Genomic DNA, 12,765 nt, shown 5'->3' with positions numbered 1-12,765 from the left:
CCCCCGTGCATTTTGATTAGATCCCCCGCCTCGCTAAACTGCTCTTTCTCCTGCCCAGAATGGTGCCACGACAACGGTCTGAACTACAGAGTCGGCGAGAAGTGGACTCGCCGCGGCGACGGGGGCCAGATGCTGAGCTGCACCTGCCTGGGCAACGGCAAAGGGGAATTTAAGTGTGAACCGCGTAAGTGTTTTGGTGGGGTGGTGGGCAGGGTTGGGGGCGGGTGGGGGGGGTGCGTGGTGGAGCGCGACCGGCAGCTGGCCACTGCTTTCTGCTAACCACCACAGGACAGGACCCTCTCCCCTCACCCCACGTCTGAGAGTGCCCATTTCTTGGTTGACGCCAGCCGTCCCTGGGCCTGCAGCAAACATCTGCGTGCTTGCTGGCTGACGTTGGCTCCTGATCTCGATTCTGAAATTCCCCTTTCCGCACCTTTTACGTCTCCAATCCCTCCCAGCCCCAAACTCCCTCAGTCTCTGGCAGTCTTTTGGACAGCCCGGTGCTAATCGCTCCTCCATTGCTTCTGCTAACCGCGCTCTTCACGCTGTAACTCCTTCTTAAAACTCAGCTCCTTATCATGCCACGTTCCAACCCTCTGTCTGCGCAATGGCCAGACGTAATCCGAGTGTAAGGTGTGTTCTGACAGCCAGGGTGTTTGTGAGACACTTTGGACACACAGGGTGTTCGCCCTGTGAGTAGATTCACCAGTGTCAATGGCGAAAACGGAAATTGCTGGGAAGGCTCAGCAGGTCTGGAAGCATCCGTAGAGAGAAACCAGGAGATAACGTTTTGGATGGAGAGATCCTTCCTCAGAATGAGATGATTTCCAGCACCCTGCAGTTCTTTCGGTTTTTGGATAAGCCACTGTAGTCTGGTGAACATCTCTGGCGCTGGTCATTGACTGCACTGACCTGTTTCTTCTGTTCTCTCTGCAGACGAAGCCACTTGCTACGACGATGGGAACATGTACAACGTAGGGGAACAGTGGCAGAAGGAGTACCTCGGTGCCATCTGTACGTGCACTTGCTTAGGAGGGCAACAGGTAACAACGACGGGGCTTCTACTCCACTTAGTGTAGAGTTTGGATTAAGAGCGCAGATGAGAGACGCAGCCCAAAGCATCATGAATCCTCGTCTTGCTAACTGCAAGGGTCCGTGTTGAAATTCCCAGGGAGCAACCCAACCCAGGCCTGAGCACAGGCCACAAAGAGGGGCTGCTCATTGCAATGTCAACAGCATTGTGTGTCGACTCGAACTCCGTTGGTAACATCCCCTGAGGTTGAGTGTTCAGAAGTCCCATTCCACAGCCTTGGGTTTATAATCTGGCTCAGTCCTGGCACAGTACTGGGGAGGCACTATGCTAGGGAGAGGCTGAATGAATGACTTGAAGACAACAACAGGTATTGTGCTTAATGTTGCAGGAAGCAGAGCCGGTGTCTATCCACTGGAGTCCTGGTTAACCCCTTTGAACTTGAAACATGTGACAAATAGGCTGCCACGTTCCATTTTCTCGTAATTTTGTGCGATGAGAGCGTTGACTGGCCAGGCAGCATTTATTGCCTCATCCCTGATTGACCAGTTAAGTGTCAACCACATTGCTGTGGGCCTGGAGTCACTTGCAGGCCAGACCAGGCAAGGATGGCAGTTTCCTTCCCCAAAGGGAATTAGATGGATTTTTTTTTCCTGACAATCAACTTGTGGTCAACATTGGGGTCTTAATTCCAGATTTTTGTTGAGTTCAAATTCCACCATCTGCTGTGGCAGGATTCGAACCCGGATCCCCAGAACTTTATCTGGGTTTCTGGATTAATAGTTCAGTTGTAAATCCGCTTGGGCCATTGCCTTCTCACAGTCCTACGACAGCAGGGGCTGGAAGTTTGTCACAAGACATTGTATGGCTGCGGAAGCTGTCCCTTGGCCTAAAACCACTGATAACTTCTCCCACCACCACATTTTCATTTTAAGAGTCATGGTTTTGGGGTTGAAATCCATCCACGGCCTTTCCTTCCTTGCCCCGTCTTCCTGTCCATCTCGATTCCTCCGACTGCTGTGCTTTACCGAACCCTAGCTGCTGACAACCCGCCTTCTCCGAACCAGCGGCACCCAGCTCCTTCAGCTCTGGCATCCTCCCTCACCTTCTCTGACCTCCAGGATCAAGACTTCTGGCCTCGCAACCCAACCGCCCCCTCCGCAGGGTTTAAGTTCCAGCTTGGGGGAGGGGGGGGCGCTTTCACCACCCGGGGTTGACTCTTCTGGTTTTACAGGGTTGGCGATGCAACAACTGCCACAGGCCTAGGCTTGACCTGCTGGTAGACGGAACCAACAGCCAGTCATCTGAATCATCATTGTCCCAGTATACACAGATAAGACATGGAACAAGGGTGAGTAGAAACCGATTCTCAGCGGTCGGTATCACAGTCAGAAAAAAATGCATGAAAAGAAAAGCACTGGCACCAGGGAAGTTGCGGGGGTGGGCAGGGTGGAGAAAAAGAGGCGGCATCGAACCTCTGAGCATTGTGGGTAAAAGATCTCTCATGATTATGGTAGTCCCCTTGACGACTTTCCTGGCTAATGGACAGGCCGCGCCAATGTGGAGGGTGGATTTCATGGCCCTTGCAGCGAATTCGAGAAACCAGCACGCCGCCAACTCACGCCCCCCCCCCCCCACCCCGGCAGTGGGCCCTGCTGCTGAGCGGAGGCCCCCCTCCGCGTGCCAACGGCTCCCAGAAGCAGAAGCCGTGCGGCCCAACCTGGAGGGGGCACACTGCTCACAACTACCGACGTCCCAACTGATTGCGTTTAGAGAAACAGAGACGGTGGGTGTGCAGGGAGCGGTGCAGGATCCGCCAGCATGGATACAGGCCCACCCCTACCTCGAGACCAGTGGGCGCCACAGGGGCTGCGATTTTTCACAGCCACCCCGCCAACCCCAATTCATAACAACATCTGTTCGCGCGGTGACGAGTCAGAAATTGCAGGAGAAAATCAAGCGGCTGTGACCACGTCTTGCGGGAGTTCTAAAGGAGGGTCACGGGACCCCGAGACGTTTGCTCATGTTTTCTCTCTGCAGATGCCCCCAGACCCGCCAAGTCTCTCCAGCAACTTCCAGCTTGGCTTTGGATTCCCAGCATCCGCAGCCCTTCTGGTTTCTCTATTTTGACGAATTGCTGATTTTGATTTTTGTTGCAAGCTTGTGGGAAGATAAAGCAAAAGGTAGACGGTGGGCTCCACCCATTGTGTGATCACACGCTGGAGTGCTTCAGGTCTCCGATGTGTAGTGGGTACTGTAGCAGCTGGGGAGGGAGTGTCACGAGTTTCCAGTGTAATTCAACTTGTGTGTTCCCTTTAGTGTAAGAGAAAGAGTGGCCCAGACTTAGCCACCTGATTTGTCAGGAGTGATGACCCAGGATAGCAGCTCGCCACGTGACCTGGAAACATTGGGTAGGCAGGGAGGAGTGAGTGCGCCAGGCTGACGGTAACGTCGCACTGGGATGGCCGCGTTTCGGAGCAAACAGGTTGGCTCAGCACCGTCAGACAGTCCGACGGCAGCGAGAGCCTCCACGACAGGGCGATTCCACGTCAGCGAGCCCAAACAAAAGACCCCCCGTTAGTTATTACTCGCTGTGGTTTTGCTCCACTGTCCGCTCTGATCCCGTTAATAATCACCGCCAGAGGGAACGAATCCACAGAGTTGGCAGGGAGTTAGCGGGGAGGTGGTCGCCATCAGCGTGTAGCTCCGGTCAGGTTCTAGCTCTCGCTAATGGATAGCCCCTCACTGTGTCGTCAGTTTGCCTCGAAATGGGGGTCACGGTGGTGCAAGGGAGGCTTTGCATTGTTGCGGACTTTCTCCCCTGTACAGACTGGTGCTGCCTTCGCCCTTTTGAGGTTGCAGCTCTTTCACCCTGTCTTTGGCACCACTTAAGCCTGAGGGGTCCAAGGCAAGGGACTCAGAACCAAGGAGAACAGCAGCTGACAGTCTGGTCTGACTTCACGTCAAAGTCTGAGGCACAGCCTGCCGAGTATATTTTTTTAGAGGAAGCATCTACAAAGATTAAGAACAGAGCAGCAGATGTTGTTTACTTGGATTGCACACGGTTCCACACCGTAGACTTTAGTTAGTAAAGATAGATCACGTGGTATTCAGGGGGAGCTCAACAATTGGATACAAAATTGGCTTGACGGTAGGAGACATGAGGGTGGTGGCAGAAGGTTGTCCCTCAGACTGGAGGCCTGGGACCAGCGGTGTTTCCACAGGGATCAGTGCCAGGCCCACTTCTGTTTGTTGTTTATACTAATGATTTAGGTGAAAACATACAAGGCATGCACCAAATTGAGGGTACGGTAGACAGTGAAAAGGGTCATCTAAGGTTACGAAGAACTTTTAATCGTCTGGGGCTACTGAGGAGTGGCAGATTGAGTTTAATTTGGATAAATGCGAGGTGCTGCGCTTTGGTAAAACAAAACCGGGGCAGAACTTACACAAGGAAGGCCTTGGTTAGTGTTAGCAGAAGGGAGGGACCTCAGGGTTCAGGTAAATAATTCTTTAAAGTTTGCGTCACGTATAGGTGGGGTGGTTAAGAGTTTTTGTTTAAAAAAAAACATAGTGGTTCGTGCGTGGAGTGAACTTGCAGATGTGGTGGACGCGGGTACAGTTACAGCACCTTATGAGACATTTCGATAAGCTCATGAGTGAGAAATGTCTGGACGGAAATGGGCCAAGTGCAAAGCAGGTGGGACTAGTTCAGTCTGGGAACAAGACTGTGTTTTTGTGCTGTATGACTGTTAAAAAGGAGTGTGTGCCTGTTGTGGGTGGTGACTGCCGGGGTCACTTCCTCTCCCTGCCCCCACCGATTGCTGAAGCAGGACAGTGAGAGATGGCAGGTTTTCTAACCAGGTGTGTTCTCTCCCTTCGACACACCCAGTACATACACTGCCCGGTGGAATGCAGGAGCCAGGGGAGTTTGCTGGCTGACTCTGGGCAGCTGGAGTAAGGCGACAGACGGCGAGAGCAGAGCTGCAGGCGATTGGCTGCTTGGAATAGCGACGGGAGCTTCCGGGATAGCGCGTGCTTAGCACGTCCGACTATGTTCTTCCAGCTTCAGCACCACTCTCTCTCTCTCTCTCTCTCTCACACACACACACTGACCCCCTCCCTTCCTGTCCTCCAGCTCCTATCACGGCCCTGCACCTACACAAGGGGAGTGACCCTCATGGAAAAAGTCGAAGGCAGACATTTTCCATTTTTATTTCCTTTTTTAAAAAAAAACGGAACTGAGTTGGGTTTTTGGTGCTCGTTGCTATTGAGTGCAGCCCATTATACCCCCCATCATTAAGGACCAAGCCTCACTTTCCTCCCCACCCCTCCTTGAGCATAGTCTACCTGATAAAAGGATCAAATGAACAATTTTAATTAATTAAAAAGAAACACAACTTTCTATTCCACAAATGCTGCAAGACCCCCTCGCCAAGTGTCTTAATGATCACAATGTTGTAATTGTCTTGACTGTAATGAGCTGTTTTTAATTGAAACCTTTCTGCCCCCCCCCCCCCACCCATGCAGTGTTTATTCTATTGTAAACCTTTTATACTGTTTAACATAAACGAGGATTGGGCACTGCTCTTGCGATCGTGTTTCTAGTTGTTTGTCGGTATATTTGCCGCGATCAGTGTTTATAGATGCCAGTGCCTTTGTATTTTCTGACCTACGGACGGAAAATCCTCAATTCAATAAAACTTTTACAAAAAACAAAAAAAAAGTGACGCGTGGTTTCTCCTCCCTCTGGCACTTCGCACCATTTCAGGGACACAGTCCCGATATTCCCTGCAGTTGGCCAAGACAGCGCCATTTGAGGCTCTTCCTCCAGCCCTCAAACACCCTCCCCTCCACCCCACCCCACCCTACCCAGGTTTGTGCACCTTTTCACGGCCCATGCTCCCAATTATCCAAAAAGGAAGGTGGTGCTGTTCTCCCCACAATGTTTGCAGCATCAAGTGAATTGCTCATTGGGGAAAATAAGAGACTTTTAAGCGATTCTTGGATAGGCATATTGGAGGTAAATTGTAAGGTATGCAAGGTAGATTGATCTCAGTAGGATGACAGGTCGGCACAATATCGTGGGCTGCAGGGCTGTACTGTGCTGCTGTACTGTTCTATGATCAGGCCCCATTTGACATTCCCGTCTCCCTGAATTCTGTGCCGGATTCCATGCGCTATCGTCACGCAGAGGCGGGCAAGAATTCTGGAACTGACCGCGACCGCGCTCTCAAGCTGTTGCGGACAGTCCTGGCCTGATTGCTTCCTCCCAAGGTTTCCACCATCCCGCGATGGTTTCACGTTCTTGAAACTGCCCACTAGATTCTACGAGTTCTTGTGGTGCCACCCCACTCCCCCATTGCCCTCTGGGTTTCGGACAAACTGGCGTCGCCCTGAAGCTGACACAGAATCTTGAGGGCTCAGAGGATCCCTCATCTGTGCTGGCTCAATCCTTCACTGATTTTTGAGGTGTCCCCCCTCAGCGTTGGAGATACCAGCCCAGAGAAGAGCAAGCCATTTCTAGATCATAGATCACACAATCGCTACGGTGTGGAAACAGGCCCTTCGGCCCAACAAGTCCACACCGACCCACACAGCATCCCGCCCAGACCCATCCGCCTATGAAGCCACCTAATTTACACATCCCTGAGCACAAACGTCAATTTAGCATGGCCAATCCACCAAGCCTGTACATCTTTGGACTGAGAGGAAACCCATGCAGACACGGGGAGAATGTGCCAACTCCACACAGACAAGCGCCCGAGGGCAAAACTGAACCCAGCAGCAGTGCTACCCACTGAGCCATCGTGCCGCCCCATTCTCTCTCTCCATTGCACTTGTGGAGTACTGTGTCCTATTCTGGTTTCCCTGTTCCGGGAAGGATATTATTAAGCTGGAGGGCTCAGAAGAGGATGTCACTGGAAATGAAGGGGTTTCAGTTATAAGGGGAGGCTGTATAGGCCAGGACCTTATAAAGATTTATAAAATAGTGAGGAATATAGACAAGGTGAATGGATAGGTAACATTTCCCTAAGGTGGGGCATTTCAAAACTGCAGGGCATAATTTTCAAAAAAAATCTTTCTCCTCGCATCTTAAGAAGACACAAAGAGCAACATTTTGTCTTACACAGAGCGGTTCGTGCATGGAACGAACTTTCCCAAGGAAGTGGTGGATGTGGGTGTAGTTACAAAGTTTAAAAGTTCACGAATAAGAAATGCTTGGAGGGAGATGGGTCAGGCACAGGCAGGTGGGACTAGTTCAGTTTGGGATTGTGGTCAGCATGGACTGGTTGGAGTGAAGGGCCTGTTTTTGTGCCGTAGGTCTCTAAATCACGAGGTGTTCCGAGTTCTCCCCCGCGCTGTTTCCTCCCCATAGTCACACAAGACTCAGCTTCGGCTACCGAACTGTCGGCATTTATTTGGGAAAACTAAACTGAGGCACATCACTCCAGCGAGTGGCTGTCACCCCAGACATTTTCTTCAGATGTAAAAACAAGTTGATAATCTTTGGAAGGCAGGGCGCGCTCTGCCAACTCAATCTGGGCCACAGTACAAACAACATCTCTTTGCGATAATGGCCTGTGAATGGGTCACACAGGGCTGAGAACCGTGTGCGTGCGTGCGTATGTGTATAGCCTCTAGTGGTGGAAGAGCCGCAGGTTGGTGTGGAACAGTGTTATACCCAGCTGCTCACAGGCATCAATCACGAGCCGGTCGGCTGCTGATCCAGACGGGGCGACGATGAAGTCAACTCCGCTCTGTCCAGGCAGGGTGGGAAAAGGAGAGACAGAAACGGCAGGAATTTAACACGGATACAGTCTGTAATTCCCGCTCGTCCCGCAAGACCCTGCCCGAAGCAGCACACTTCCCGCAAGGGAACCCGCACCTCGGGAAGAACGAACAAAACAGTACCCTTACACGGAGAGGCTTAAAATGATGAGGACAAGTAGGGAAGTTTCTAGAAAAGCTCAGCAGGTCTGGCATCATCTTTGGGGACAAGTTAAAAGTTAACACTCTGGGTCCAGCAACCCTTCCTCAGAACAGACTCTAACTCTTTGATTTCTCCCCACTGATGCTGCCAGGCCTACTGAGCTTTTCCAGCAATTTCTGCTTTTGTTTCTGACTCTCAGCATTGACAGTTCTTTCAGTTTGCACTAAAACAGATACAGTGGAACAACTCTGAAGTTAAGAGCTAAAATTAAAGGTGAACATATTCAAGAGTCAACGGGGGGGGGGGGGGGGGGGGGTTAGGGTATTCATCAGCTATGACCTTAACTGAGCTACAAAAAGCTGATTGGCTTCTTGTTCCTGTTTAGTCCTCATTGAAACCCACTATAATTCCATGCCCAGCAAGGCTGGGTCCTAACAAAACGGACCCAGGGTTCCTGCACCGCAGAACCTACATAGCTACTTTGTTTACTCGGAAATCAATCAACTTTAATTCTTTCCAACTGCAGTACATTCTAACAGAGACACACACCACGTCAGCACAAAGCCATCTCAAAAAAGTACACCTAAACATTGAGAGATGTTCCTTATGGTAGGTGATTGTCACGATCGCCTCAGGCATGTCCAATAGTTTGTCAAGCTGCCATTTTAGGTCAGCTGCGTCACACCGCCAACAGCAGACATGAGCTAACGTGCTTTTTATTAACTAAATCCAACTTGGTTCTCGAGATCTGAGCCACAGCAAATCATCACCGATTTTTCTTCAGTGGGGAAAGGCTTAAGATGAATGAGTATTACCGCAGGGCACAACATAGAGAAGGCAGACAACGTCCATCTCTGCTCTACCTCAAAACAGCCTGTCCTAATGCAGTTTTTTCTTCTGCCCAGTCCCACTGCACTCTTCCACAGGTTCAGCAGATACTAAGGAGGGTGCATCTTAAATCCCCCAACAGCCTTCAGAACCGAGTCTAACCACATTTTAGATTCAATCGCCTTCCACCATTAATTCCCACTGAACAACAACGTGTGATGCCCCCATTATATTTCTCTGCACTGGAGCGGCAACACTGGTTCTGCAAAACACTTTGTACGACTCATTCCTCCTTCCTTTCTGCTGGCAACATCCCGACGGACTGGAGTTTGCCCCATGAGAGCCAAAACTGCGCGTCATTCCCGACTGTGGCTTGACTGACCAGTGTCTCCCTATTCATGAAACAAAGCCTCATGGTCTAGGGATTAGAGACTGACCAACAGCCGGGCCTACGTTTCAGTGCGGGAAAGGGGCAAGAAAAGTTAACAGTGGTCTCTGACGACAAACATCCAGCGCAATAACTAGACCCACGTTTTTGTTTTAAACAGAGAGGTAATTCAGCATCCCAAGGTTAAAGATGCAGGATGCTAAACAAGGCCATGTCTCAGACTAGCAGCCTGTGTACCGGCTCCCATGTGACCAGCGTAATGAGAAAACCAGTCCCAACCACCCCCCCCCCCCCGACTCCCCCAAAAGGTGTGGCCTCTCTTTGGGAATGGCTCACCCCTTCAAACCCTTGAGCCCAGGGCTTTGGGCGGAGCGTGATGATTGGATGGGCAGCCCTCAGGCCACATCCAACCCTGGGATCCGTGGACAAAGGTCTGCACCTAATTCACTCGGAGCACTCCCCAACCTCCACCCCCCTCCCCCCACTCCCGTCAAATTGAGACTCCGCAAAATGCCTGAGAACGGCGTTTCCACAGAGACCCAAGCGCATTCCCGACGAATTCAGGTGGGATCCTTGATCCCTGGGGACAGCACTCTTTCCTGGGACACTTGAGGATGTATGCTGGTCGGTTCGCCCACCACAAAACAGGCCTGAGAGGCCTGGTGCCTCCAATTTTATCCTAACAACCTCCACTCCCGCAATCCCCCACAGAAAACAGCAGCCATACTGATTTGGTGCACGGGGTCCACGGCGCATTTGGATGCCTTGTGCTCTGCGGGGTATGGCTATGACACCCCCAACCCCGACAGCAAGCACAGTAGGCGACAGGGGATGCCAGCCACTCACCTTCTTAGCCCGCTCAACGTTGTCACGGAATGGGAAGAAAGCGTCCGAGCTCAGGGCGACACCGCTCAGCCGGGAGATCCAGTTCTTCCGCTCGGTGTCCGAGAGTGGCTCGGGGGGGTCCTCGAACATGGCGCGCCAGGCGGGCAGATCCTCCTCCTGACCGGCCCAGGCAAAGGACAGAAGGGGAGTCAATCAGTACCTGCCCCCTTGGACGCACAGCAGCAGAGTTAATCAACGAAGAAGCAACAGGGCCCGAGTCCCGTCCCAGTGACGGGCGCGCTCCCTTCCCTCCCCCGACCTGCTACCGCCCCTCAGCGTACACAGGTCATGAGTTCAAAGTCCCACTCCAGAGACCCGGCGCCGAAATCTGCTGCAGTGCCAAGGCTGCCCACAGGTCGCGATGGGCGCTAGACAAACGCAGGTCAGATCTTTTGCACAGCGATATGAGAATGCCGCTGAATTCCCTGAGGGATTTGCCTCACTGAGGTGGGTGGGGGGTGGAATCTGCACTTTCACACACACCACGGTAAACATCTGGTTTTAGACCCCAACAGTGAGGCTGACCTTTGACCTCTCCGCCATGTTAGCCACACTCGAGGCGGGGCAGACGGGGGGGTGAAGATTCCTGGGAAGGTCGACTGGGGTTTGTCGTCGGCCCTCCGGAAGCCAAGCACCAGACACCCCAGCTCCCACAAACACGCGCTATGCCAGCTTACCTCCATTGTGCCCCCGACGTACTGGTCAATGGCATTAGCCATTTCGGCCCGCTTCGTGCCCGCTTTGAACTTCATGGCCAGCACCTTGGGGTGGTGCCGGAGCCACCAGTGGTCAGTCTTGTCCCCTGCCAGTCTGGTGCAGTGAATGCGGGACTGCTGCCCTGCTCCAATGCCAACCACCTGAGGGTGAAGAGGGGTGGAAACAGCTGAGTGTCAAACCGTCAGCAACGCGTACCCACAGTCCCAATGAGGCCCAGGCCACAGGCACCTGGCCGTCCCACGATGGCCCAACCCAACGAACTGACAACGTCAACAAACCCCTTTAGTGTGGAAGCAGGCCATTCGGCCCATCAAGTAACACCGACCCTCTGAACAGCATCCCACCAAGACCCCATCCTGGTCAGACTGCATTATGCCATATCTAACCCTACCTAGCCTGGACATTACAGGACAACTTAGCGTGGCCAATCCACCTAGCCGGCACATCTCTGGGCCGTGGGAGGAAACACACGCAGACACGGGGAAAACGTGCAAACTCCACACAGACAGTCGTCCGAGGCTGGAATCGAACCCGGGTCCCCAGTGCCATATGGCACCAGCGCTGACCACTGAGCCACCGTGCTGCCCAGGGAGCAGACCAGAGAGATCTCCCAGTGTGGTAGTTTCAGGTTGGAACAGGCTGGGATGGGGCAAGGACAGCTCAGAAACTAGAGGAATGAGCCATCGCAGAAAGCGGGTCGTTCAGCTCACTTTGTCCAGGGCGACCCATCTGATCCCATCATCCCTCAGATGCCCCTGCGGGTGACAGCACCCAGGGGACTCTATTTCAAAAAGCCAAAAGAGTTGAGGGTCTCCAACTCTAGCACCAACTCAGGCAGCGAATTCCAGGTCCCCTGCCCACACTCTGCATTTGAAAACAAAAGGCACCACAGGGATCTCAGGCCCTTTAGGCCATGTCAATCCCTGGGTTTCATTTAAATTGCACACTCAGGTCAAGGGGCCTGCAAGGCCCAGTCACAGCCAGGAAAGTGCTGGGTTCAAATTCTGAGCCCCAGAATATTGCAGCTGTTTGCTCAGCCCATTGCGTGGCTGCTTGACCACACCGCACCCCACCGCCCCCAACCCAATCCTCCCAAAATCCAAACAAGGTCTGCCATCTAATTCCCCAACTCCACAAAACGTCCACGGCCAAGTACAGCAGCGACCTCTAACCCCGCCACTCTGGTCATGCGAGGTCATCAAGAGCAGGAACTGGGTCATGCCCAGCATTAGGGGAGTGGGGGTTGTTGTGAGAGGCGGAGAAGGTAAGGGTATGGGGTATACAGGAATCAGGAAGGGGGCAGGAAGGTAAGAGGATATGAGGCAGGAGCTATACAGGGTAGGGGTGCAGGTGGAGTGCGCGGACATCAGGGAACATCGCAGCAGAATGGACAAAAAAAGGGCGCCAACTCTGATCTCATACCTAATGGAGGGAGCTGGGAAGCAGCAGGAGGCACGGCAGGATAACAGAGGTCTGACAGAACTGGGAGACCGAGGATGAGGGGGCTGGGGCACCAGGATAGGGGTTGTTGCAGTGACAGCCTTGGGGTTAATGTCTTGTGGGAGTTAGAAGTTGAGCACACAGGGCGCCAGAGGGGCAAAGGCTCGAGGTGAGGGTTCGTGTCAGGGAAGCAGGATCTCCGACAAAAGTCAGAAAGGAAAGGGATGGCAGAAGAAAACACACACACACACACACCCTACACACTCTCTCTCTCACACACACCCTTCTCTCGCGCACTCACAAACACACCCTTCACACTCACTCTCTCACACAGACCCTTCTCTCGCGCACTCACAAACACACCCTTCGCGCGCTCTCTCACACACACCCATCTCACACACACACACACACACCCCCCTTCCCTCTCTCACTCACTCACACACACACACACACACACACACACACCCTTCTCTCTCTCACAAACACACCCTTCTCTCACACACACACACACACACACACACCCTACTCTCTGTCACACACACA

At 52.7% G+C, this 12,765-nt stretch overlaps 2 protein-coding genes across 7 annotated transcripts in view; one reads left to right on the top strand and one right to left on the bottom strand.

Moving 5' to 3' along the window:
• LOC125454089 (fibronectin-like) overlaps positions 1–5,744 on the top strand; it is an 89,714-nt gene extending 83,970 nt beyond the window's left edge. For 3 of the 5 annotated variants that reach the window (XM_048534415.2, XM_048534414.2, XM_048534412.2), the window contains 4 exons: positions 59–184; positions 937–1,043; positions 2,265–2,381; positions 4,923–5,743. In XM_048534415.2, the coding sequence (XP_048390372.1) occupies positions 59–184; positions 937–1,043; positions 2,265–2,381; positions 4,923–4,991 (419 nt within the window). In that variant the 3' untranslated portion in view covers positions 4,992–5,743. Of the gene's footprint in view, positions 1–58; positions 185–936; positions 1,044–2,264; positions 2,382–4,922 lie in introns of all 5 variants that reach the window. The other 2 variants (XM_048534413.2, XM_048534411.2) reach the window with 1 other exon arrangement.
• A 1,681-nt stretch (positions 5,745–7,425) lies between these two features.
• The window catches only part of atic (5-aminoimidazole-4-carboxamide ribonucleotide formyltransferase/IMP cyclohydrolase), a 61,041-nt gene continuing 55,701 nt past the window's right edge, over positions 7,426–12,765 (bottom strand). For both annotated transcript variants that reach the window (XM_048534417.1, XM_048534416.1), the window contains exons 14-16: positions 10,743–10,922; positions 10,027–10,182; positions 7,426–7,791 (exon numbers count right to left, since the gene is read on the bottom strand). In XM_048534417.1, coding sequence (XP_048390374.1) covers positions 7,672–7,791; positions 10,027–10,182; positions 10,743–10,922 — 456 coding nt within the window. In that variant the 3' untranslated portion in view covers positions 7,426–7,671. The remainder of the gene's footprint in view (positions 7,792–10,026; positions 10,183–10,742; positions 10,923–12,765) is intronic.

Source organism: Stegostoma tigrinum, chromosome 7 (genome assembly GCF_030684315.1).
Source record: "Stegostoma tigrinum isolate sSteTig4 chromosome 7, sSteTig4.hap1, whole genome shotgun sequence".
NCBI classification, from domain to species: Eukaryota; Metazoa; Chordata; class Chondrichthyes; order Orectolobiformes; family Stegostomatidae; genus Stegostoma; species Stegostoma tigrinum.
Note: the sequence above shows the minus strand (reverse complement) of the source record. Positions and strands in the feature narration are given on the sequence as shown.